At 37.0% G+C, this 26277-nt stretch overlaps 1 protein-coding gene across 1 annotated transcript in view; it reads left to right on the top strand.

The window, feature by feature from the left end:
• The window catches only part of NAA16 (N-alpha-acetyltransferase 16, NatA auxiliary subunit), a 59200-nt gene extending 34976 nt beyond the window's left edge, over window positions 1-24224 (top strand). Inside the window, exons 9-19 of the mRNA XM_009812694.2 lie at window positions 13095-13167; window positions 13409-13578; window positions 13951-14103; window positions 14974-15102; window positions 15674-15887; window positions 17935-18128; window positions 18865-18973; window positions 19477-19575; window positions 20162-20305; window positions 22995-23092; window positions 23362-24224. Coding sequence (XP_009810996.2) covers window positions 13095-13167; window positions 13409-13578; window positions 13951-14103; window positions 14974-15102; window positions 15674-15887; window positions 17935-18128; window positions 18865-18973; window positions 19477-19575; window positions 20162-20305; window positions 22995-23092; window positions 23362-23562 — 1584 coding nt within the window. The 3' untranslated portion in view covers window positions 23563-24224. The remainder of the gene's footprint in view (window positions 1-13094; window positions 13168-13408; window positions 13579-13950; window positions 14104-14973; window positions 15103-15673; window positions 15888-17934; window positions 18129-18864; window positions 18974-19476; window positions 19576-20161; window positions 20306-22994; window positions 23093-23361) is intronic.
• Window positions 24225-26277: the final 2053 nt, after the last annotated feature.

Below are 26277 nucleotides of genomic sequence, written 5' to 3'. Positions count from 1 at the left end.
TTGGCTGATTATTTGGGTCCCTGAGGTAACATGTAAGCCGAGAGCTGACAGGTGTAGCAGCTGACTTATGAACTACTTGATCAAGAGAGCTTTTTTAGTCTGAATGCTCTACATTGGGAATAACTGCTCCAAATACCCATCTGAAGACCCACAAGAAATGCTCTTAACGTCTCTGCTCACATGAAATTATTTGCTTTTTTGTTCAGTCCCCAAACTTGTCCAAAAGCTTCCAAAAAAACATTTGCTCATGAAATCAGTTGTGTGATGACCACAGTGACACCTTAGAGCATTGGTTTGCTCTGAATTTGTATTCTTGTAAGTGTCTTAACAGCAGTACAAGTTTGTACTGAAAGTTTTAACTTATTGTGTCAACAGTTTTATGACTGTATCACTAGGAGTAGTAGTAAAACTGTAAAGTCAAGTGCTCTAAAATGAAGAATACTATTTTTCTGAATGTGTTCACATACTGTGGTATAATGCAAATTTTTTCTTTGGCGGTTTTCTTCTATGCTGTGGTCTGTGTCACATCTCACAAGTTATCAGTCTTGACACAGTACAATAAAGAGGGGAAGTATTATCCATACTCCACACATTTAAAACAGGCAGTAAGATGTCAAGGCCAAATTCTGCAGGCAGTGATCATATAGGCCAGGAGTTAGTTTCAGGGATGTTTATCTTCAGAAGCATTCACTGACCTCCATTGATGTGGAATGCTCAGCATGTTGGCAAATCTGGTTCTGCATGTTTCAAGGCAATATGAAAACGAAAGCAAAAATGTGTTTTGTGTGTGTCAGTACTTTCATAGAACATTATCCTATTTCTTTCACACTTCATTCACTTTCTGGTGTATGTTAAATGAGGCAAGCGCTCTTCAGGAAAAAATGTGTAACAAAATACTTGCTTGGTATCTGTATTTCTGTTGCTTTAGAGCGGCTCCTTGATTTGTACCTTACAACCTGTTGTCTTTAGTGTAATTCAGACACGTGACTGCTGTTAGAACAGTAAGTCTGAGCTAGCCAGTCAGCTCTGAATTTTAGTATTGTTTTTCTTCTGTACTACACTTATATCAAGAAAGTGTTAGTTGTTTTAACTGATCAGATATTTACAGTTCACTATTAAGTGCAGATTAATTTGGGGTGGAGTGAATTTAAAAAAAAGGGTCAACTTCAGATCCTCAGTCCTCCATATGAAGTGCTCTCCTAGTACAACTTTGATTTGTGACTATCTAACTGTAAGTTTCTGTTTCATAAGGCTCCATCATGTCTGTAACAGTATGTCTGGGGAAAAATAACCATTTATAGTGTGTTTATCCTTTTGGGCTAATTCCTGGATGAAAGATGTTTAACACATTTATGCAGTGTGCTTTTTCTAGAGGTCTCTCTTTGTGTAATTGGAAATAGCAGATAAATGAGTAGGCTTCTCTAAATTATATGCAGACTTCAGTAGTAGACTGGCATGTTAAATTGCTGCAGCTTATTTTGAAAATGCAGTGAAAGATCAGTGTTTGGAAGCATAAAATCAGAAAAGAAACTTTCAAATTAAGCTTTTAGTAGTCTTTTATGCAGTTCCTAGGTTTTTATTTTAATTTCGTGTTGTACATTTTACAGCTTGACCACTGTGGGAGAGTTTTCCTGGGACAGTACGTCTGTTCTGACTGTGGTGTTGCTGTGCTACTGAACTCTAGGTTCCTGCACAAAAGATTTCTAAGTTGTGTAACTTCTCATTGGCAGTTTTGTAAACTGCTAATCTGTGTTAGCTTTCACTTCCAAGAAAGATAGCCTATGTAGAAATCTGATATGAATACCATAGTCAAATTAGTTAATATTTATGATACAGCTGAACATGAATGTTCGTACTTTGAAGTGTTCTGTAGCTTTATTGTAGGCAGTGTATTTGTTGCACCTGTAGCCAATACTGAAGTTTCCTTCAGCTTTTGAGGGAAGTTAAACTTTGTATTATATTGATAATGTAGTTAGATGTGTAGTTGGGTTTGAAAAAATATTTAATTACTCTAGTCATGCTCTTTATTTTCTGAATGGAAGGATGCTATATCTTACGGAAAAGATTTAAGCAATTCTGACAGTTCCCAGCAATCTCAAAGCTAAGACGTTATTTCCAAGTCTGGCTGAACCCTACATTTTTCCTCTACAGTTTGTTTATAAAGATATTCAAGCAGTACTGCTTTTTGGGAGTTGTTTTGATATTCAACTTGTTAGATTTGGAGCGCTCAAAATTAATGGCTGGCTCTTGTATTTAGAGTCATCCTACTTAAAGTTTGTTTTGCTTAACATGAGACCAATCTTGTACTTCTAATACTGTTGCACAGCTCGAAAGGAGCTTGTGCAGTTGTAATTTTGATGTGTAAATGTACATGTGCTAGATCTTTCCAAAGCAGCAGTAAATTCTTTAATGAAGAATGTTCTTGTGACTCATTTGCCTTTCTGCTTGAGTAGCCTGCTCTCTGCAAAGCTGGCATACCGAGCAGCTTTCCCCTAGCTTGAGAGTTCTCTCTGCTAAGAATAACTTGGAAGTGCAAAGCCTGTTACATATAGGACAAAAAATGTTTCCAGTGCAGATGTTTGAGACAAAAACTCAATGCAGTAAAATATGACTCGAAATGTTGTATGGTTCAGTCAAAATTACAAAAAAATGCAATGTTTATCAAATGCTATTTGTACTATGAACTTTACAGTTCATTATGCTTGTACATAGCATGCCCTAAAAAAGAAATAACGCTGTTTCAGCTGGGCAAGTGTACAAAATACCATGTTACAAGTCACTTTTTGAGTGACAAATACAAACTAAACTCATTTAGATAAATGGAGGAAGCTTTTTCTTCTGGAGTTCAGTATTTCCAATTGCCTGTGTGTTCATCGGTGGTATTGACACTAGAAAAAAGTATCACTTGTTCTTGTTTCAGGAGTAGCTGTTACAAGTGCTAGCAGCAATGCACAGCAATAGTAATCTTCACTTACACAGCAAGTTAACATTATCTTGAGATGCTATATCAGAGTAGGATTTGGTGGTGTACATAGTCAAGTGCATATAGATTACAGACAAACTTACTGCAGTGCAGCTGTACTGTTCAGGAAGACATGCAGTTTACTAGCAGTGATATGTATCATAAGGCACATCTCCAAACCTAATTCAGGGTAAAAAGGAGCTCTAGCTATGCTTGATTTTTAGCAAATTTTAAATTCTGAATGTGTGTGACACTGCATTGGATGTATTTCACATTTGAAAGTGATTACAAGTAATTAATGGAGGTGTTTAGTTGTAAGGAACTAAGTGTAAAGAAAAATCTAAAAGCTAATAAAGCTCTTGTATCTCATTCTTTCTATGAAAATATATAATAAACCAAAATCTGTGAACTTCCTTAGAGTGTAGATCAGCTCTAAAGAAACAAAGCTAATATAAGGCTACTTTCTCTACTGCTTACAAAACATGTAACTGGTTTCTCAGATGGTCAGGGAACAAAGAAAATGTAAAACTTTCCAGGGTTGTGGGGTGGGTTAGTTTTTGCTTTTTATTCTGTTTTGTTTTAAATACGGTACTGTGGAGTTAATGCTTTGTGGCTAGCCAGTCCTTATAAGCTGGTAGCTCTTGGTGAAACCTTGAGAACTATGTCTGCTTAGCCACCACATACTGAGAAATGCTGAAGTTAGTGACATAGGATTAGCTTTATAGAAAATTTTGATCATTTACTTTGCTACTAGCTGGGTCAAGGTGGCCAGTTGCAAGCTGACTGGAAAGGTGTTTTTACAGGTGCTTGAAGTTGACTGTAGAATACTTAGGTTTCCTCTGAAAGGGGGTGCAAGATTCTGTGCAGCTGCTTAGCACACTAGATCACTAGATCTGAATGAAAACGCACTGTTTTTTTTGGCAGTTGACTCATTTATGGAACTTCCCTATAGATGTGTATTTTACTGCAAGTGACAGATTTTTGTCTTGCCCTCTGTATGCATGACCATATGCACACATTTAACAGTGCTTTTCTTAGGGAAGTAGGAATGAGTACTGATGGCTCAGTTGAATAAATTTAAGAATAGAGATGTACCTACATCTGAACTGCTGTTAGTTTCAAAACAACACTTTCATTGGGTGTTACACAAAATAGTAAAGCTTCTTACAGAAACAAACTTGGCATATGTATATGTCAAATATCTAAGCAATTTAAGGAGTCTTGTGTTAAGTGGAAGGCTGCTTGTCGTGTTTTTCTATTTCTGCTTTCATTGCATGAGGTGGTGAAATAATTTTTAATGGGTTGTGATTTTTATTGCATTCAGATGTTAGCCATATACTAAAATGTAAGCAATGGAAGTTCTCCATATGAGGCTAAATAGCCTTTCACAATTGGAGTAGTTTATTTGAATAGTCTCTATGGGCTTGTTCTGTGGTTCATCCCTCATTGGGTCACGTAAATCTGTATAAGCTATACAGCAAGTTGTGGAGCAGAAACTAAGACTAAGGCAGTTGTTGCAAGTAAGTTAGTGTGTAGCTTCCTTGAGTAAAAAATGGAAATATTCAGTCATTTGCATGCCCTACACCTTTTCTTTTTGATATTGATAAATCTGAGTGTTAATATCTTACGTTTCAAAGCAGCTAGATGGGACATTTTTTAAATAATGGAGGAACATTGCTTTAAAAAAAACCCACAAGATCAACCAGCGTTAGCCTTGCTGAAGAGGTTTTTGGTTCTTCTGTGAAAAGTGTAAGCTTATAAATGTTGTGATCTTAGATATTCTTTTAGTTAAATTTATAGTAAGCCATAGGAAATGGAACTTTAGGTGGCTGCCCATATACATATTCCTGTGTGGGTACACTGGAAGAGGCTGAACTCAGACCTGTTGTGCAGTGCAAGTGTGCCAGCTGGCTCGTGTGTTTGGCATGCTCTTTTTTTTTGCTGCCTCAATAAAAAGCACATCTCAATTCATGCCAATCGCCTCTTCCCTATAGATGAAGATGCTGCTTGTCTTCGTTAGTCTCAGGAACGGACTGATAACGAAGACAAGTCAAGAAAGGGGTGGTTTAGTACTGTTACTGTGTGCCATAGACCAGCTGCGAGCCCTGTTCAAAATGTCATCAAAGGCCTTCTCCAGAACTCCGAGCCAGCAACTGCTTTCTGTTTTTTTCTGTCTTATTTGGTACTAAGTTAATAAATATTTTTCAGGGTCCATTGATTCCACTTCTGCACATTGTGAGCACCTTCTTATCTCTCTCTTAGATAACATCTCATCGTAGTGAAGACTTCAAGTATTGACGTAGTACTCTTACGGACTGTTTTTATTGTTGCTTCTCCATTTCCCATGAGGCATTTAGAGTATTGCTTCAGGGTATGTACCGGATACTTCTTTCTGTCTTTTGAAAGATATTCCTAAGAATTTGACCACAAGGACTTTATCTGTTTATGTCAACATGGTTTTCTTCTGGCCCAAGGAAAACCCTTTGCCACGGCTGCTGTTGAAGGGCTTTGTTTGTCATTCAGTCTTTAGGTATCCTATCTTTTCTAGATGATTATGGCTCTTCTGGAGTTGCACAACAATATCCTTTAGGTACTCTGTAGCAAAACAATTTGCAGATGGTTTCTAGATATTTTGTACTGTTGAACTATTTCTCAGTTTCTCGCACAGACATAAGGATTCTTACCAAGTCTTGTGGATGCCTCTTCTGCTGTGCTGGAAAAGTGGTATCACAAAGTAAACTCCATGCCTTTCTCCTGAATAAAGAATACTTTTCTTACTCAGGAAACCAGACAGCTTTTTTCAAATACCACTGCTTACAATACTGGTGATGTGAAATACTGGCAAAATTAAATTGTACTTTGAGATGAAAACAAATGGTTTGATTTGAAGGACAAGGAACTGCTGGAGAGGGTACAGCAAAGGGCTACAAAGATGATTAGGGGACTGGAGCATCTTTGTTATGAGGAAAGGCTGAGGGACTTGGGTCTTTTTAGTCTGGAGAAGAGAGGACTGAGTGGGGGGGGGATCGTATCAATGCTTATAAATACTTAAGGGTTGGGTGCCAGGAGGATGGGGCCAGTCTTTTTTCAGTGGTGCCCAGTGACATGACAAGAGGTAACAGGCACAAACTTGGTCATAGGAAGTTCCATCTAAACATGAGGAGGAACTTCTTTCCTTTGAGGGTGGCAGAGCACTGGAAGAGGCTGCCCAGAGAGGTTGTGGAGTCTCCTTCTCTGGAGACATTCAAAACTTGCCTGGATGCATTCCTGTGCAATCTGCTCTAGGTGAACCTGCTCTGGCGGGGGGCTTGGACCAGATGATCTCCAGAGGTCCCTTCCAACCCCTATCATTCTGTGACTTATTCAGCTTTGAGACGTGCTTTTCTGCTATTAAAGTGGAATTTTTGCGTCTTTAGGAATTGGTTTTTTAATAAGTACTCATCGATTCAGAGACGTTTGATTTGTTGCTGGCAAATCATGTGGTGCTTCAGGATCAGTTTCTGTGACCTGCAGGGCCACTGTTGTCAGCACCATGCACATTACCTGCAAGAAAGAAGTTTTCTTCAGGAAATAAACTACTATGAAGAATTCTCGATTTAAGAAGAAAGGTTTTTAATTCCAAGTTTCAAGGACAGATAGCATAACCTTTCTTTGAAGGGCAAGAACACATGCTCTTCTCTCTCCTGTATGTATCCTGTCACCTTAAGTGAAAATGCAACATGCAGAAATATTGCCTTTGCAGGTTGTTTTTTGCAGTCCTTCTCCCACTTTAGATCTTCAGAACTAGCTGAGAAATCAAGCTTCCCAGTGGTAAAGACCACTCATGTTTACACTTTGAATTATAAGAAAATGCAGCTGCCTGACATCTGAGCCAAATTGTCAGATTCTAGAATTGAGAACATGTGTCTTAAGAAACATTTTATTTCCAGCACAGAACACCTTCATCTGGTGGAAGATGAGCAAGTTCATGAAGGGTATCCCCTTCTACCTGCTGTTTTCCCTCTCTTTTTCAGGCCCTTCTGCAGTAGATGTCTTTTTGCTAGAACAGTAGATGTGCTTTATCAATATAAGAGAAGATGTTTCTGTGAAATTACTCCCTTTGAAGGAGAGAGAAAAGTTTGGCAGCAACCTATCCACCCCTCAGGAAGGGCTACAGTTGTCTTAAAAATTGTCTGCAAACTGAAGTTCAGAAAGGTAATGCTCCTTGTAACAGCTGCCTCTGAAATTAAGGGAATGCCTGTATAGGATATCTCTGATACTTGTGCCAAAATACAGTTAGTGGTTGAACTTTCAGGCTGTTAACTATTTGGAAGATACCTACTCAGTAATACCAAGGCAGTTCTGATTCCTGGATGTTAAAAACCTTTTTCTGCAACTGAAGGTTTTATGTACTGCTTCAGGATTGGGTGTCTCAAAGGAGAGGTGTGTGTTTGTGTGAGCCTGTGCTTGTGTAGATGGGGAATAACAAGCACCCACACTTTCAGCTGCTTGTTTTTTTTCCATCCTAAGTACTGATACTAGATGGCTTTTGAATATAGAATGATCCTTCTATGTCATCCTTCTCTTACAGTTTAATTCAAGAGCTTTCTGAGACAGATGAATCTGAGTAGGTGAGATTCTTGTGAAATTTCTATTTTTTTATATACTTATCTGCTGTAATTACTGAGAAGTAAATACCCAGAAGTTTCTTGAGAGGCCTCACTGGGTCATCTACTGGAAGCTGCAGAACTGTTGGCTAATCTTCTTCCTCTTGCTCTTTGTGGAAGGTTATGAAAGGGATTAGACAGTGTTCTCACATGGAAAAGTCTCCAGCTCTGTCGTGGCAGTCTCAAACTTGTAGTATCCATTTAATTCTGTTTGAAAAACAAGGTACAACTTGAGACACTGAAGCTTGTAGATTTGACACTGAGCTTGTAGATTTGACATTGAGGTGAAGTTGGACTGTTTTCTGAGACAGCAGCATCCTCTTAAAGATAGCAGTTACTGTTTTGGAATGGGTTGCAGTGGACTCTGCAGCTGCTTGGAGGAGTTGTTACTCTCATTAAAGTAACTGAATAATTAAAATTATTCTGGATGCAGTATAGAACTGTGAATTCTAGTCTTTCAAAAGTTTCAGTTCTCTTGAAAAAGAAAACCCCCAACATGCAAATACTTAGCTTCTGGTATGTATGATTATTAGGCATTCCATAAGGAAACAGTCAAAGTGGTTTTCTAAAGTGTCAGTCTCCTAACTGTGTGGTAATTCCCAGAAGTGATCCATTTGATGCATCGTGATGATGGGCCATTTTAGTGATTTAAATGTCACTCTGCACATATCTGTGCTAAGTAATGTGTGATCTTGTTCCTGTCTGCTGTCCTTTCGCTCTTCCCCACTGTTTTGCATCCTTTTCATTGATGATGGCGTTTAAGGCAAGATAATGTACCCCTTGCCTGTGTCTTAGTAGTGTAAATATGTATGAATTTTGTAACAGTTAAATCTTTTTATAAAAGCACATACTAGAGCACATCTTTCTAAAGTATTTCTGGGATTTGCCTGAAGATTCTTCTCCATTAATGCATAACTAAATTTTCTTAAGTTAACTTAAGATGACCGTTGCATCTATCTGTATCTATACAGGTCAGTAGCATATTTTCTTGTTTGGGCAGCTTTATAGATGCATCTTGAAACTTTATATCTCAGTACCAATATTCAAACTTTCCCTTTTGATTGTTTGCCTTTGAGAACAGTGCAGATAATACTAAACATGTTCTCAGGAATTCAAAAGGCAGGGACTCAAACCTGTGCCAAATGTTAAATATATGGATTGCTTCTGAAACTGCCTACAGTAGTTTTTAACCTGTTTGTGCACTGGAAGTGCTGGTAACTTCTTCCTGATTTATAATGGCAGCAACTAAAAAAAAAAATACTTTAGTGATTGTGCCTGATAAATTAACAAGCTGAATACTTTAAAAAAAAAGGCTGTTGACACAGCTTGTCTGACCACTTCATAGTACATTACAATATTTCTATATGATTGGTGTTTGATAATTCAGTTCTTTTTTCTTGCAGTCGTTCCATTGAAGAAGGAAATACAGCATTAGTGTTTTGAAGGTTGTCATTGAAACAAGTCTATTACAAAATGTTTTGCCCAACTGCTTTAATAATATGATATACAATCAATTTACGAATTTAACTTACATAATAATGAGCCAGAGACTATGAACCTTTTACTTGAAAAATTGGCATCCCTGCTTTGTGCTAGTGGGTTGTTGATTTCATCTTCTGTTACTTATTTCACCTCACCTTTGTTTACGTGTTTTTCCTAAAAGCCTTTCCGTATTGCTTTTCTCTTTACTTTTATTCCTTTGTCATTCCATTCAACTTACCTCCTACATGGAGTAGAGAAAAAAAATCCAACTAGGATTTAGGCTACTGTAGCCTTAACATCCCATTTTGGATCCCCATATTATTGTTCTTACCTTCATAGTCCTTTTTTTCTCTTTGTCTAAAGAAAAATCTCTGTGGCAGGAATCACTTGGTATATGGCATGGCATGCAGCACAGATTTCCATTTAATGACTAGCCCATAGGTGCCACAGTAATAACTACAAGTGATGATAAAGGAATTCTAGCCATCAGCCATTTACCTGGAAAACAAAAACTTTCCCTTAAGCTGTCCTTACAAAAGAGAACACAAAATATTTCTCAGTATAATCAGATAAGTAAAAACTAATGCTCACAGGAAGAAGTAATTCAGAATTGGGGTTCAAGTTAATTGTGTTCCTGTTGCTTACAGTTTAAAAAGAAATTAAGATGTATCTGCATGATATTTATTCCAGTCTCAGTTTGTATTCCTCAAATACTCATTTTAAGGCATTTACTCCAAGTTTACTTATGAAACCATCCTTTCCAATGGAAATAAACTGCACAGGAATAGAAAAAAATACCATTATGGCCTTTGTGGAGTCTTTGCTTCAAGTAGTACAGAGTGTGGAAGATGCTTTCTTAACTTTCAAGATTATTACACTTGACAAGAATCTATACTGGTTTGCAAGCATGTGCAATTTTCATTTTTACATAAGGTATAGGAGAGAAAACGAGTATGTCACTTGTCTGTGCTAATGGGGAAGGCTAAAGCCCGTTTCCCCCCTACTTGGATTCATGCTTCCTAGCTCATTGTTCTTTCATAAAGAAATTGAGGTTGTAGGTAGTGACCTATGGAAAAGTTTGAGATTTGAATTTTGATTAGTTAAGAGGCTTCTGAAACTGGTGGCCCTAGTTCTGGAATTTGCTCTGTTTTTGTCGTAGTAAAACCTGAGATTTGTTGATGACTTCAGTTATACTTTCGTAATACTTAAAGCTTTGTCAGATCCATGGCAAGGGAATAACTGAAACTTTTCTCTAGAATAATACTATTTGAAATTAATTCATGTTCAGTATCATGGTATTTCCAGATAACTCAGCCTGATTTTTACAAATTGTGAAATGATCTTTATGAAGAATGCTGTAGCGTTTAGAAATAGTAGAATATTACTGCCTTTAAGATGGCAGTGGTGACTCTAGAATACAGATAATAGGTGGTAGTAAAATCTGTCTCTTGGATTTACTACAAAATTTGCAGTAAATATGGACAAAGAAATTAGGGTTCCTATTTCCAGATCATTTGTTCCCTGAAGCAGCACATGAACCTGGAATTTTTTTCCTAAATTACTAGCAAGAGACTGAAGCATAAGCATAAAAAGGGAGGAAAAAGATTCTCAGTAGTCATGAGAAAAAAGGTACTGTCATTTTCATCAAGAATGTCTGCGATAACCTAACTACCTGATTTGCATTATTTTTGTAGCTGTTGCTTTCACTGAGTACTTGTTTCCAAATGTATTGTTCAGAGTAGTTTTCAGAATGACAATTCCAGTGTAGTTTCTTGGACTGTAGAAGCCAAAACCACTGTAGAGTTCTCAATTTGGAAGAACTTAATATCTTCTAAAACATGGTACGGTTTGGTATTCTCCATCACCTCAGGATCAGAGGGTTTGATTTCATTGTTGCTGTAAGGTGATTGAAGATCCTCCTGCTTGGATAGGCTTTCTTACTGCCCCAGTTCTGTCCACTGCTAGCTCCCCCTGATGATGGAACTAGTAATTGGGCACCTGTATGCCGAGGTGGAGCAGGGAGTAAATCACTTGTAACCCTGCGTGCAGCCAGTAGCACTGATCCAAAGGAAGGACTGGCACGTGTGGCTCGGAGATGATGGCACCATTCTTTTTGGTGGTAGCATGGTCTTTGTCCAGCGGTGAGGCCATACTCCAAGTGTGCAGTAGTGGAAAAAAAATTGTATGTAGTGTTTGGTGGTGGCAGGGTGTGTTTTTAAAGAAATAAGAGGGTCTTTCCCCCTTTACACACAGTTCACTTGCAGTGTAGCAAAGATGGCTGGTCTCAAAGGAATTTGAGTTTACTGACAGCCAGGTTAGAATACTTTGGGAATACTTTGAAGTTGCAGTGAAAAGCAGCAAGGAAATTAACACTTACTCTGTTGCGCATATACACTGCAAGCCTGCTACCTGAAGCAGATGGTTACTTCCGCATTTAAACTCATTTTAGAGAAGAAAATCTTCAAAGACTTTCTGAGGTTGTTGAAGGTTTCTTTTAGTAAATAGATGTCTGAAGCCAGAGAAGAGCTCAATGCATTTATTTGCCTTTGTCCATTTAGTTGTGACTTCTTTACATTCCTTTATCACTTTGTAGTTATTTGAAGTCTAGCAACATTTTATTATATTTGATGAGATTTTGCTACCAGAAACCATTTTTTGAGATTTGTCCAGAGCTTTCCAGAATGTGTTATGTATTTTATTACACTTTTGAGACATTTACACTGGCTGTACATGACTTGGGTGTGTCACCTTCTGCTCTCTTTGAAACAGAATGTTTGGCATTTCGTACCTATTGTGCTGAATTAGGTTAAATAAAGTAGTATCCTTCAAACTGTATGCTTTGATCTTCTAGAACAAGGTTTATTCCCTTCCCCTCCTCTCCCAAAGTGTATCTTGAACTGGATGTGTGCTTTGTCAGATCTTGCTTTTTTAAATTTTGATGTCTCTCCATGACATTTTTTATTCTACTCTTGCAACCAACTTCTTCTAATGTAGAATCATCTTCTAACCATTGAAATTTTAGGTTTTTACCATCTATAGGTTTCACCTAATTGGTGAATGTAGCCATTATCCTGCTATGCTTACAGTCAGATCTTACTTTTTAAGTCCCTTCTGTGTTTTGAGTATATAGACATAGATCATAACTATTTCTTTCTTCAGTATTGTTCTTGTTTCCTTAAGAGTCTGGTTACTTGCTGGATATGGCAGGCATGTTTAGAATGTAGCTACAAAACAGGTTGAGCATTTCATAAAATGCTTTTAGAAATACTATGTGGCACTTGTAAGCCATGGACCTGGTATTGGAATAGTTTGTTGTCATGAAATGCACAGATACTAACATTCGTATGTATTGTAAATGTCAAACTCCTATAGTGTCAGTTCAAAACTGTATGGGTGAATTTCAGTCTTGAACTTTGGAATGAACAACAATATTGTTGACAAGGTCTGATTTCAGAAAGTATTCGCCTTAAATCAATCAATTTATATATTTTTACATTAAAAGATGCAGCCCATGTGCTAGGCAACAATAACTTTTTAACAAAAAAAACCTAAACGCTTCAATAGTACATTTCAATAGCCTGCCAAAAAACCACAGTAGTATCTTCTATATCTTCATTGTTATGGAAAATTCATGCACAGTCTTTTCCAAAGCACCTTTCTTCAGTTGGCTCAGTTTGGACACTTAAAAACTAATAGCATAAATAAATAAAATTTCCAAAATACAACTTAATGATGATACTAATCAAATGTACTTGATAAGTTTCTGCTGTAAGTTGCCAGATATTACACCTGTTTCCCTGCCGTATCACCAGTTAAAATGGATGATCATAGCTAGCTTGTGAAAGGTGAAGTAAACTATATGAGGATACATCCAATATTTTCCAAATTAATTAATTATTTTAGTATAGTTTCTCTAATTTTGCCCAAGTATTTTTTCAGTGTGTTAATTTATGTAAACATGATAATAAAGCATAACTTCAAATTGATTTTTTTTCTACATGAAGGTTTCTACAATCCAAGAACTGGTTACTGGTTATGAAGCCTCTTTGAAAACTTGTGACCTTTTTAGTACATGTGGTAAGTTTCTATGGTCTTGCATTAATTACACTGTAATTACTAATACTGTTTATGGCAGTTATCAAGAACTGTTGAAGTGCTGATAGTTTCTGTAAAAAATAGTTGTAATACCGTCTAGTAAATGAATGCATTACAGGAAATATTTGCTGAATTTGCCAAGCTTTGGTTTTTGTGTTTGTTTTTCAAATGAATTTTCAAATTCAACCTTATTGGTTACTGTAATTCTTCCATTTTGTTGCAGAAAATGGAGAGAAAGAGCCCCCAACGACACTGCTTTGGGTTCGATATTTCCTGGCACAGCACTTTGACAAACTTGGCCAGTGTTCTTTGGCCTTGGATTACATTAATGCTGCAATTGCAAGCACTCCAACATTAATAGAACTATTCTATTTAAAAGCAAAAATTTACAAGGTAAAAAGTGAATTTGGATATGTAGAGTACCTAGTTTAAAAAAAACAACAACAAACAAATAACCCATCAAACTGGTATGAATGTGTGGGTACTGTTGCAGTTAACAGTGGTTATGGGCATAGGTTTTCATGCGGGTTTCTTTTTGGGCAGTGTTCTGTCAGAAAGAAAATGAAAACCCCTTTCTTCAGGTTTTGCAAAGCAAATCACAACTTACAGCAAATTGTCATTCTGAAAAATTCTGGGGGCAGGGGCGAGCGAACAATAATACTGCATGTTGTTATTTGAGGGAGAAATACCAGTAACTATAGATTTTGGGAGTTGGTCAATAGCAGGCTTATACTGAAAATTAACTGTTTAATTTCTCCCTAACAGCATGTAGGTAATCTCAAGGAAGCTGCCAAATGGATGGATGAAGCACAGTCTTTGGATACTGCAGACAGATTTATCAATTCTAAATGTGCTAAATACATGCTGCGAGCAAATATGGTAAAGGATGCAGAGGAGATGTGCTCTAAATTCACAAGGGTAAGTGTATTGTTTTAATGAAGAGAGGTTTTGTTTGCTTCTGGCAGTTTATTTTTCATTTATGTAACTTTTGACCAAAATAAAAAAAGTATCTTATCTTAAAAATGGACACTAATATAATGCTCTTATGCTTAGTGGTAAATAACTATATAGAATCATAGAATGGTTTGGATTGGAAGCAACCTTTTTAAACATCATCTAATCCAACCCTCCTGCCATGGGCCGGGACATCTGTCACTAGACCAGGTTGCTCAAAGACCTGTCCAACCTGACCTTGAACACTCCCAATAATGGGGCATCCACAACTTCTCGGGGCAACCTGTGCCAGTGTCTCACCATCCTCACAGTAAAGAATTTCTTCCTTATATCTAATCTAAACCTACCCTCTTTCAGTTTAAAACCATTGTCCCTTGTCCTGTTACTACAGGCCCTGGTGAAAAGTCTTTGTCTTTCCTGTAAGCCCCATCTATATATTGGAAGGCTGCAATAAGGTCTCCTTGGAGCCTTCTCTTCTCCAAGCTGAACAACCCCAACTCTCTCAGCCTTTCCTCACAGGAGAGGTGTTCCAACCCTCTCATTTTTTCCATGACCCTCCTCTGGACCTGCTCTGACAGGCCCATGTCCTTCTTGTGCTGGGGGCCCCAGAGCTGGATGTAGTATGCCAGCTATATAGACCCAGTAAATACTGGAAAAAAGTGTTGTTTAAAGGTAGTTGTCCAGAAGTAATTTCTTATTGCCATACTTCTAACAGTGTGTACTCCAGTAGTTGAAGGATTGATTGTTTCCTACTAATGGCCTGAAACTAGCCATAGTTGAAAGAAGCAGCTGGTAATTTAGAATAGCAAAAAGTGCTAATGACACTTATTTCAGGAAGGAACTTCTGCTATGGAAAACCTAAATGAGATGCAGTGTATGTGGTTCCAGACTGAATGTGCCACAGCTTATCAAAGGCTAGGAAAGTATGGTGATGCCTTGAAAAAATGCCATGAAGTAGAAAGGGTAAGTAGGTGCAAACACCATCCATTTCTTTCCCAATACTTTTCACACTAATAAAGGTATTTGCTGATGTAATCAGCATTATTTTCGTTGCATGTAAAGTTTCTAGTATAATGATTTTTAAAAACAGGTTAATACTTGATGATTTACTGTAATAGATAAGATGTCATCCCTAGCTATTATGTGAAAAACGATTATTTGAAGTGAAAAGGATTCAATATAAAATACCATGTCTCCTAACTATACAACTATTTGTACATTAACTTTATACTGTCATTTGCCAATTGTTTTTCTAATGGGAACAATCAGATTTCAGTTAGCTTTTAAAAAGTGCCTAAGTCTTCGAACAATCACATTATAGTTCTTGTTAACAAAATGATTATTTTTCTGGGTGGGTTTTTTCTCTGCTGACAGGTTCTCTTGGACAGTCAGTATTATGAGGATATTTCTATGCCTGTTAAATATTGCCTGTAAATGATATCAGTTTTAATTTAATTTACTTCAATCTAATGAAAAAATAGACTAAGCAAGGGAAACGTGTAAGAGTTGTGTCGTTTTTCTTTTTTTCTTGAAGCATTTTTTTGAGATAACAGATGATCAATTTGACTTCCACACATACTGCATGAGAAAGATGACTCTTCGTGCCTATGTAGACCTTTTGAGATTAGAAGATGTGCTCAGGAAACATGCCTTCTACTTCAAGGCTGCTCGATCAGCAATTGAAATCTACTTGAAGCTCCATGATAATCCTCTCACCAATGAAAACAAAGAACAAGAAGTGAATTCAGGTATCTAGACCATAATGGAGGCTCATGTGTAGGACACATGTATGTTGCAACTCATATTTATAAGCTTTTACAAGTTTTTCCTCTTTTCTGTCATGATTTGATAACTGAAAAGAGATCATAGATAACATGCTACAGCTTTCTTGCTCTGTTCTCTTCTCATCATATTGTAAAACTAGTACATGAATGAACCTAGCTATAGTTGGAGTACTTGGGGAGGAGTGGCATTTCAGAATATTAAGAGGAAAAATCAAATTCAATTCAGCCATTTATCCATCTAAACAAAAGATAAATGTCATTAACAGATGAATTATGAAACAATGGATAGATTTTGTAGGAAGGCAGCCTGAATTGTAAGAATTTAATTTTGATCTATTAATTATTACATAGTAATACTAGTTAACACTGCATTACATTTTACCATTTTTCACATAGCTTCAGGACAAAAGAATACATGGATAAGTGTGTATTAGCAAAATTAGTACATTTAAAACTAATGTTAAATGGAAAGCCGACTTTCTTAGGAAATCAGTGGGGTGTGGTTTGGAAATCTGAGGATTCATTGCAAATGAGTTAAAGGTTTTTTCCTTTAAGATAAATAGTTGCTTCTCCATTTGTGGAATTGCAGCTACTCTCAGCACTGCAGTGGCTGTTGACTAAAGGGGTGAAATTAATGTCTAGCTCTTTGCAAAGGGAAGAATATTTGACATGGGGGGAAAAAGTTAAACTAAACCAAAAATGCCACTTAATATTGCCAATACAGTCTCATCTTTCATTCAGAGATGAATGTTTTTCCATATCTGCCTATGTATAATGAAGTACATATAAAAAGAGGCACATTTCACAGGACAGTTCAACGTGCGTCTTTTTTCTCTCCCATTTTAATTTGTTTCTGTATATAATGTAAGATTGCTGTGTGACAGAGGATCTTAATAGCAATATGTTATAGAAATTAAGGTGGGGAAGAGTCTAAGAAGTCATGTTATTTCATTTGTCTGCTGTGCTTTGGAATTCAGTAGGCTCATCCCCAGGGGAAGACAGCACTGTATGAATGGGGTAAAAAGAACGCTTGCTTTTCCTTGCTTCCCTGTCTTAGGATGGTGGCTGACCCCAGTGGAAAAGTCATGGTGCCATAGCCACAGAAAAACATGTTAGTCCCTTGGTAGCCCATTTTTCTGTTCCTTGCCACATTATTAGCACAAATCCTGTTCTTGGTGAAACACCACAGTAAACAGAGTGGAAACTACAGTATTCTGGCTAAACTGGTCGAGTCAGTGGGACAGCAGGGAAGGAAAAAAAGAGTGAATGGAAAGGCTGAAGGCTCCTCACTTCTATGGGAACCTGTAGGAAGCCATGTTTGTGTGTTCTGCTTTGCGTGCAACTGTTAAACCTTGGTTTATCTAAATGCTAGTCCAATCTAAAAATCTGGACACAGCAAGCAGCTTGAAGATTCATATAATGGTCCTGCTAATACTACCAGAATATTTTACTTTTCCTCACCCCAAACAATATCAGTTTTTGCTTGCATCCATTTAGCTATCCCATGGCATTTGCAGAAAATTAATGCAATTATCACGGCTGTATGTTGTTCAGACACTTTAATGAAAGGTAACAAGCTTGTTTTAAGATGGAGTGTAAATTTGTCTGTGTTTCTAGTTAGCATTAGAAGGAAGTTGGGCTACAGTCACTATGGGAGCTTAGTCTTAGCCTTGAAAACCATTGTCCTTTTTCTAAGGTAAAACCTGTCATAGATACGACTTTACGTAGTTAACCTTTCAAGTAGTTGAGGTTTCTATAACAACTATGTAAGAGAAAATATGCAAGATCAAGTGTTGTGTTATGCTGTAAATAGTCATCTGGTAGTAATGTTGGACTATACAGTGATGATAGTCTGGTAAGTGCTGATATTTATGGAAATTGCTTTAAAAGTATGCCATTTTAATATGGGGCAGGAGCGTAGTGGCATATCTGAGTGGTGTTTGAGAGAAACAAGGTTTTTAATTAAATACTCTGTTAATGTAAGTTATCTGTTCGTTACCTTAATCTGTAGAAAATCTCTCAGCCAAAGAATTGAAGAAAATGCTTAGCAAGCAACGAAGAGCACAGAAGAAAGCAAAGCTTGAAGAAGAAAGAAAACATGCAGAAAGAGAGCGACAACAAAAGAACCAAAAGAAAAAGCGAGATGAAGAGGAGGAAGAAACTAGTGGACCCAGGGAAGAGCTCATTCCTGAAAAACTGGAAAGGGTTAGCACGATCTTTCGTGTTAAATTATGTAATTATCATAAAAAGCCTATAATATGGGATTACTGTCAGGTTCTCCTGAAAGAACCCAGCATTTTTTATAAAATTATTTTTGCATACAAAGATACCTTTTTGTAGTCTATCTCTATTTACACTAAAGAAAAGTAATATTTTTCCTTTAATAAATCAAAGTTCTATATTAATAATATTGTTACTTTATTTAAATTTTGGTTTTTTGAACAGTAGGCCATCCTTCGTTAAAAGGGATACTGAACAAAAAGATGGTTCTTGCCTGAAGAACTTTTTCTTACAGTGAATAGAGAAAAACTAACAGAAATGTGATTGCAGTTCACAGAGTTTGAAGACACGAGACAGTATTTCTCCAAGCACAACGAACTATTTCCTTTATCACAGTAACTTCAGAAGTTTAAGCTTGTTGTCTAAGGTGGTTGTATTTAATTGTTTCCTAAATGCTAAATTACAACACTAAGTACATTACATAAGAAGTGCCAGCGTTAGCAAAGATACTGTCTTTGTCAACATGAAATCATGAGTAAACACTTTTAAATCTTGCTGTTCAAATAAAAATATTGTGGTTCAGTTTAATTCAGAAAGCTATCTACAGTTCACCTTTTGGCCTCTAACTATTTAAATACTCTGAATAACAGAAACTATCCTTGGTGTTTTTATTTGACATTTATTTCAAGCTTTAAATTTCACCATGTTTTTTTTAAAACAGGTAGAAAATCCACTAGAAGAAGCCATTAAGTTCCTTATACCACTTAAGAATCTTATTGGAGATGACATAGAAACACATTTATTAGCATTTGAAATATACTTTAGAAAAGGTAAAGTACTGCATAATTTTATTTTTGCTCTACAAAATTTTAACCCTTCAGTGCAGCCTGTGTTATCTGAGTGTAGCCTAAAATGGTCTGGAATAGGTATTTACTTGATTGAAGCTGGGGTTTGCATGATATCCAGTAGTAGTAGGGGAAATAATTTTTTTGTTTTTAAGGGTGGCTCAACAAAAATGCTAAGAGCAAAGTAAGTTGTAGTGTATACTAGTAAATGCTGTAGAAAGGCATTTGCAATGTGATCTTTAATTATCTAGGGGAAAACAAAGCCAAACAGATAGCAACATCATCTATGCAGTGTTGTCAGAGTTTGAGCAGCAGGCACTTCTATTAAGCAATTTGGATGGGAAAAATAAATCCCCTTTCTAATTGTGTCTAGGCATTGATGTTTCTAATGTTTGTACTAGATTTACTGACGAAAACAGTAGTTGATATAAAGAGAAAAAGTTCTGTATTTTTTTAATCTTGCTATGTTTTTTTTCTCACTCCCACAGGAAAGTTTCTGTTAATGTTACAGTCTGTCAAAAGAGCTTTTGCTATCAACAGTAATAACCCATGGCTACATGAGTGCTTGATTAAATTCTCTAAAGCTGGTATGTGTGTAGGAAGTACATATAACTTCCTGTATCTTTATACATATTGTACAAGGACATAACTACATATTTTGTAACGTATAAATACTCTTGAAACACAAACTGATATGAATAAAAAGAAATAGTATGTTTTCCATGGTAATACCCAAGAAGACACCGGTTGTGCTATGCAGGATACTGTGTGTGTATTAATTCTACTCCTTCCTCCATTAATCCACCAGGTGGACCCAATAACTCATTTTGGCTAGATTTCACAGAGGACTAGGTGTTCCAAAGATCCTTGAAAAATCTAAGTTTTAAGAAAATAAGTGGCAGATATGGGAGAAAGATTCTGACTGAAGCGAAGTACGCATTGTGAACTTGCAGCAGAAAGTTTACATGACATAGTGCCCGTTATGAATGTTTCATCTATAAATGCATCTGTAATGCTTGTGTTGACCTGTTTGGAATGGAAACTTGGGTTTGTTTCTGTACCCAAATCTTAAAAACGGGAATTTTAGCAGTGATGTTTATGGTTTCACACTGTTTTTCACAGTTGTTTAAATGGCTTTTTTTGCTTCTCTTCCTTTCACCTTCCCCCTTCTAGTATCTGACCATAGTAACCTCCCAGAAATTGTGAGCAAGGTCCTAACTCAAGAAATGCAGAAAATCTTTGTTAATAAAAACTTGGAAAGTTTTAATGAAGAATTTCTCAAACACAATGCTACCTCCATTCAGCACCAACTGTCAGGTTTGTTTAACTTCTTAATGCTCTTAAATAATCTCCTTTTCAAGTGATTTAAATCCAGAGTCTTTATCTGCAGTCCATAATTCATACATAAATTCCAGTGAGCCAGCAATTTACGTTTACATTGTGGTTTTTCTGCCTACTTTTACCATGTTAAAAAAAACTCATTCATTTTTTTATTAGATGTGTAAGGAACCTGCTTCTTACCTCCAAAAAGTGTGATCAAACCACCAGAGATATTCAAGTATGGAAGCACTGTCATCCCTCCTGTTGCAGCTTCTAGTTTTGAAATTCTTAGAGGATTTTTTGTTTTATATTTTCTATTAGAAGCAGTGCTTTTCCCTGTTTTCTTATCAGCTGGAATATCTCTGTTCCTGCTCATAGCTTTGTCATGTAGCAATGGCATCAATAAAAATATAATGAGAAACTTGTTACGCTACTTTTGCTTTTCTGCTTCATGGTCAACAATGGAAATCTTGAAATATGACACTCGTACTATTTGTATAGAAGATCTACGTGTAGCTGCTGGAGTTAAGTCAAAGGAAGTTGAAAGTGAAATGTATCATGTCTACTGAGTACAGAAAATTTTGGGTTAAAAATTGATGTTACCTGAGAAGGTAGTAGAGGAGGAATCAAAACACCTCTCCAGCAGTTCAGAAGCAAAAATAAGTGTATATTTACCAGGCACCTAAAAGTACTTAGAACAGTCCTAATCTCACCTAGTTTGTAAAAGTTATCCAGGGTCTGTCCAGAATGACTGGAGAAAGTTATTTTGAGAAGATTGTTCATCTCTCTTAACGGAAGGTTAGGTAACTTACCCCAAACTTAAAGGCCATTAAAAGATACCTGTTTCAGGACAGCCTCTTCAGAGAAATACTTGCACCCCTTTCCCGTGAGCAGGCCCAAGATTTGCGAAGTCAAGTACAGATACCTCAGCAGGCAATTGCTCCTGATTCTTAAAGATGTGTTCTTCCACTCTTGTCATTGTTAGGCATCTAACTGGATGTTTTCCAGGTTCTACTTTCTGGTCCTCCATTATAATGGAAAACAGGACAGTCACTTTGTCATAGTAATTGTACAGGCTAAGACTGTCATGCTTCCGAGTTTGGCTTCAGACTATCTACATCGTTAGAGCCTTTGAGAAGAACTCAAGCTAGATAACTGGCAGGGGTGGCACCCATGTTAGAGGGATGTCAGGGACCCCTTTGAAGATATAAGTCTAGTCACATTCAGTGGAGGTGAGGGGCTTAACTGTGTAGAAGCTCCTTAGGGTCAATCACTGTGATCCAACAGTATATCAATTTACAGGCAGTGGGAACAAATGTGGGATTAAGATTTTGAAGTGAAATCAGCAGTGAACTAACCATAGACATGTCCTTGGTAGCTTTAGGTCTTCATTTACATGTCAGTCTTCTGTTTATGCTGAAAAAGTGTGAAGCAATTGACTTACCCACTGTACAATTTGTAGCTTCTTAAACTGTCATCTTGAATCAAGTTTGAAAATGTAAAGGTCTGAAAGACCTAAACCTTCAATCTGAGAGTACAAATGAGTGTTTTCTTAGCTTAAAATGATTACTAGTAAAAAAAACATAAGCAGAATTTTTATTGCTCTCAATTTCCATAGCATATAGCCTCTCTGACTTCAAACAAATGTAACTAGGTTAAGTTTAATAAATTTTTTGACAGTGATAACTCAAACCCAAATCTATTCAGTCTAGCAATCTATTCTCTGAAATGTTCTGGATACAAAAAGCAGTAAGAACTTGGAAACTTTCTCTAATTAGGAAAACAAATTTAATAATTAGGGAAATGAGCAAGAGGAGACAATTACACTCAGAAGGTGGATTTCTAACTTTTTCAGGAAAATGTTTCTTTAAGCTTTTTGTTCTTTGTAGTAGATTATGTAGTGAGGTGTGCCTGGACTTTGTATTTGGGAAAAGGAAAGTATATGAAATGCCTACATGTTCATTTAAGATGAGATTTTAAATTAAGGCAGCTAGGATATGAGGAGCAACACAGTATTTTGTAGATGCCCAGACCAGTTTTGATAAACTGTTTGTGGTCCAAGAAGCTGGATAGTTACATTAATGCAGTGTCTTACTTCTCACCAATGTCGTCTAGTCCAGACAAAGCACCAGACTTGCATTATACTTTCCTTGTACCTAAGCTATTTCACTCAGCTCCAGCAGTCCAGCTTGGCCTTACTTCTTGCCATACAGACATATACTGGTCTGAGTTTCTTCTGGACTGTGTTCCACAGTTGTTTAGTAGCTGTATTGTTCACTTACCTCCAGTACTTTTCAAAAGAATTTAGAGTATCTCTGAGAAAATGTCTTACTCACTTCCACATTTGTAGGATGGGTTTCATTTAGCCTGCTGATTTGAAGGGCTTAGTCATCGATGTACTCTTTATGTGTATTTCTTGACTGACAGGTCTTCAGTAAAGTGAGGCATTTCACTTTTGCAGAAGCGGATCTCTTGTGTTACTCAATCCTTATGCTTTTAATAAATTTCAAAATAGCTTTAGTTTCATTAGTTTTAAGTTATAAGGGAGGAGAATATGGTTTATTAAAACTTGTAAGAAGTCCTAATTCACATTGATTTATAAGTTTTCAGATTCTGTGTGTCTGTGTATGTGGTACTGCATTTAGGAACACTGTTATCTAAATGTTGTGTTCTTTCTTGTGATAAGGTGCGAAGATGATGTATTTCCTGGACAAATCAAGACAAGAAAAAGCAATTGCTATTGCTACTAGATTGGATAAAAACATGAGAGACAAAAATGTGAAGGTAAAAGATAAACTATTTAAAGCCAAAAATGCGTGGGGTCTTAAATAATGTATACTTAACTGCAGGATAATGTACATACTTCATATATCATCATAAATTAATATTATTTAGAAGAACAAGGTTTCAAATTTTTATCCCTAATTAACTAAAGATATCTGAATACCAACAGAGAATGTGTTTGCTTAGATTAGTGTTGTTTAACAGTATATCTTTTTAGTAATAAAACAATTGTAAATCACATCTATTAACTGTTACTTTTGTTTCTTTAGACATTAACAAAGGTTTTTGAGGCACTGCTTGATGGCAGTTTTGGGAGCTGTCACACTCAATGTGAAGAATATCAAGCAGCATGTCATAAACTGTTTCCTTTTACGTCTGCCTTTATGCCTGCCACAAACGAGGACGATAGCAGCATTGCATCTGTGAATCATACAGCCATTAACCATGATTTGTTGTCCAATGAAATTTAAAGTAGTGTGTGCAAGCCTGTGTGCATGTATACCTACATGCACATGTGTATACAAAACTCTGACTCTCATTACATGCTGGCTGGATACAGATCAGGGTTACTTTTCCAGGTTGTATTTTAATATCTTTAACAGGTATAAAACAAAATATTGGGATAGTTAAATGAAGTGGAGTATGCTATTAGCTATTTTTTCTCCCAACAAAAACTGCCAATATTTATGTAAACATTATCCTTAATCAGCATTTTTCATGTTTATACTTGTACAGTTTTAAGTCTTTTAATAATCCATCAGCCCTCCCTCACAAAAAATATGGATGTTAAAGACTGCTTTCACGTAAGTGTCATTACATATACAGATAAATGTGATCATATCTTGTTAATAAATTATCATTTGAGCGTTTTTAGCAGATTAAGACTGAAGTGCTACTTGAATTGCCCTCTTTGTCTTTTACTGTTCTTTAGGGTGTTTTTCTGGGTTTGGTGGGTTGTTTTTTTAATTTTATTTTTCTTTGGTCAGTTTGGTTTCTTTTGAAGCACAGTGACAATGAAAGCATTGGGGGTTTGCATGTTTTTGTCAGATGTCTGTCTTATATGGAACCAGTGTTGATGGAGATGAAGATTAGGTTTGTGTTCAACAGAAAAAAAAAAACGAAAAAAAAACCAAAAAACCCCCAACTCCCCTCCTCCCCCCCCCCCCCCCCCCGCAAATAAGGCTTTTTGCAAACTATTCTATTTACTTTGTGTTCTATAGCTATTGTTTCCTTAAGTTTATGGTCAGTTTAACTTTTTTGAGTATCCCAAAGCAATTCCCTGTGAAAACATAATGAATTTATACTGTTGTTTGTCCTTTGTTCCATCTTCCCCTTCCTCCTTTTCCTTCTGGTTTCTCCCCATCTGTTCACCTGTTGACACTTAAGTTGAAAAAGCTGCTCCAGTTTTGGGCAAATGCAGAAGGTACAGTAATGGAGAATACAGTTCTTTATGTCATAAAAATTCTCTGGTAAGTTTACTGTATTATCTCCATTAAAAGTCTTAGTTGTCCACTTATGGCCAATACTCCAGTACTTCTAATACCTAAATACTATTGCTTTAGGTGCTGCAAAGCAAATAGTATGTGAGGAGTATGTTTTACATTTGAAAACTATTTAAGGGAGCACAAAAAGGCTGACTACAAATCGTAATTAATATTTTTCTTACTTTGTATTCTGGTGCATTAACTATTAAATATACAACACATCAAAATGGAAGTCTGAATCTAATATACCTATTTAAAGCATAGTATTGCTGGACAAAATGGCTACACATGACAGCTTTACATTCTATAAGAACTGCTATCAAAACATAACTATACTGTGGCTTGTACAGAAAAACCCGTTTTCTGGAAACTGTAATGGAATCATTCAATCTTGGTTTGTTTTTATTTCACTGCAATGTAAATAATTTCAGTAATATTAACTAGCCCCTCAAAGGCAAATATAAGTTCATGAAGAGGGGATTTTATTAAGACAAATAAACTGTTCTAATTAAAATTCTCCTTTGTGTGTCATCTGTTTAGATTCAAAATTGTTGAATGGAAAACTCACTGTAAAATATTGCCAACATATGTTATGCTGTAATAAATTATTTTGTACACACTTGCCTTCGATTCGGAATTTTTGTGTGTTTATGGAATCAAACTTCAGCCCATCACATTCATTAAGTTTTTTCTGTTCAGTTGCAACATTCACTGGTTTAACATGAATTTTGTAAGTAGTTAAAAAACTCCCACTATTTAGCACATAGAGACACATATCTCTCTCTATATAGTAACCTACTACCCTGAGGAATGTGTCAAGATGCTCTGTCTTAGGTATTCACCATGTGCCATTTGCTGTGCAACAACTTGCTCAAAGATGTCTCAAGCAGAGAGAGGTAGTTGACTGTGATGAGATTGTTTTGGCTCAGCAGTACCTTAGAAGCACTTCATCAGCCCACATAAGGTGAAGACATCAAGTGGTATGGTGGTCTTCTGTCTTTTATGGTAATGACACGTTGCTAGAGATTTAATTAGGCTGATCGATGGGCCGAGGCTAATTGTATGAGGTTCAACAAGGCCAAGGGCCGGGTCCTGCACTTGGGTCACAACAACCCCATGCAGCGCTACAGGCTTGGGGATGAGTGGCTGGAAAGCTCCCCTGCAGAAAAGGACCTGGGGGTGTTGATTGACAGCCGGCTGAATATGAGCCAGCAGTGTGCCCAGGTGGCCAAGAAGGCCAACAGCATCCTGGCCTGTATCAGAAACAGTGTGGCCAGCAGGAGTAGGGAGGTGATCATGCCCCTGTACTCGGCTCTGGTGAGGCCGCACCTCGAATCCTGTGTTCAGTTTTGGGCCCCTCACTACAAGAAGGACATTGAGGTGCTGGAGCGTGTCCAGAGAAGGGCAACGAAGCTGGTGAGGGGTCTGGAGCACAAGTCTTGTGAGGAGCGGCGGAGGGAGCTGGGGTTGTTTAGCCTGGAGAAGAGGAGACTGAGGGGAGACCTCATCACTCTCTACAATTACCTGAAAGGGGGTTGCAGTGAGATGGGTGTTGGTCTCTTCTCCCAAGAAGTGACTAGTGACAGGGCAAGAGGAAATGGTCTCAAGTTGCACCAGGGGAGGTTTAGACTGGATATTAGGAAAAATGTCTTTAGTGAGAGAGTGGTGCAGCATTGGAACAGGCTGCCCAGGGAGGTGGTG

Source organism: Gavia stellata, chromosome 1 (genome assembly GCF_030936135.1).
Source record: "Gavia stellata isolate bGavSte3 chromosome 1, bGavSte3.hap2, whole genome shotgun sequence".
In the NCBI taxonomy this organism is placed as follows: domain Eukaryota; kingdom Metazoa; phylum Chordata; class Aves; order Gaviiformes; family Gaviidae; genus Gavia; species Gavia stellata.
The sequence above is the reverse complement of the archived record's forward strand: the minus strand, read 5'-3'. Positions and strand labels throughout refer to the sequence as shown.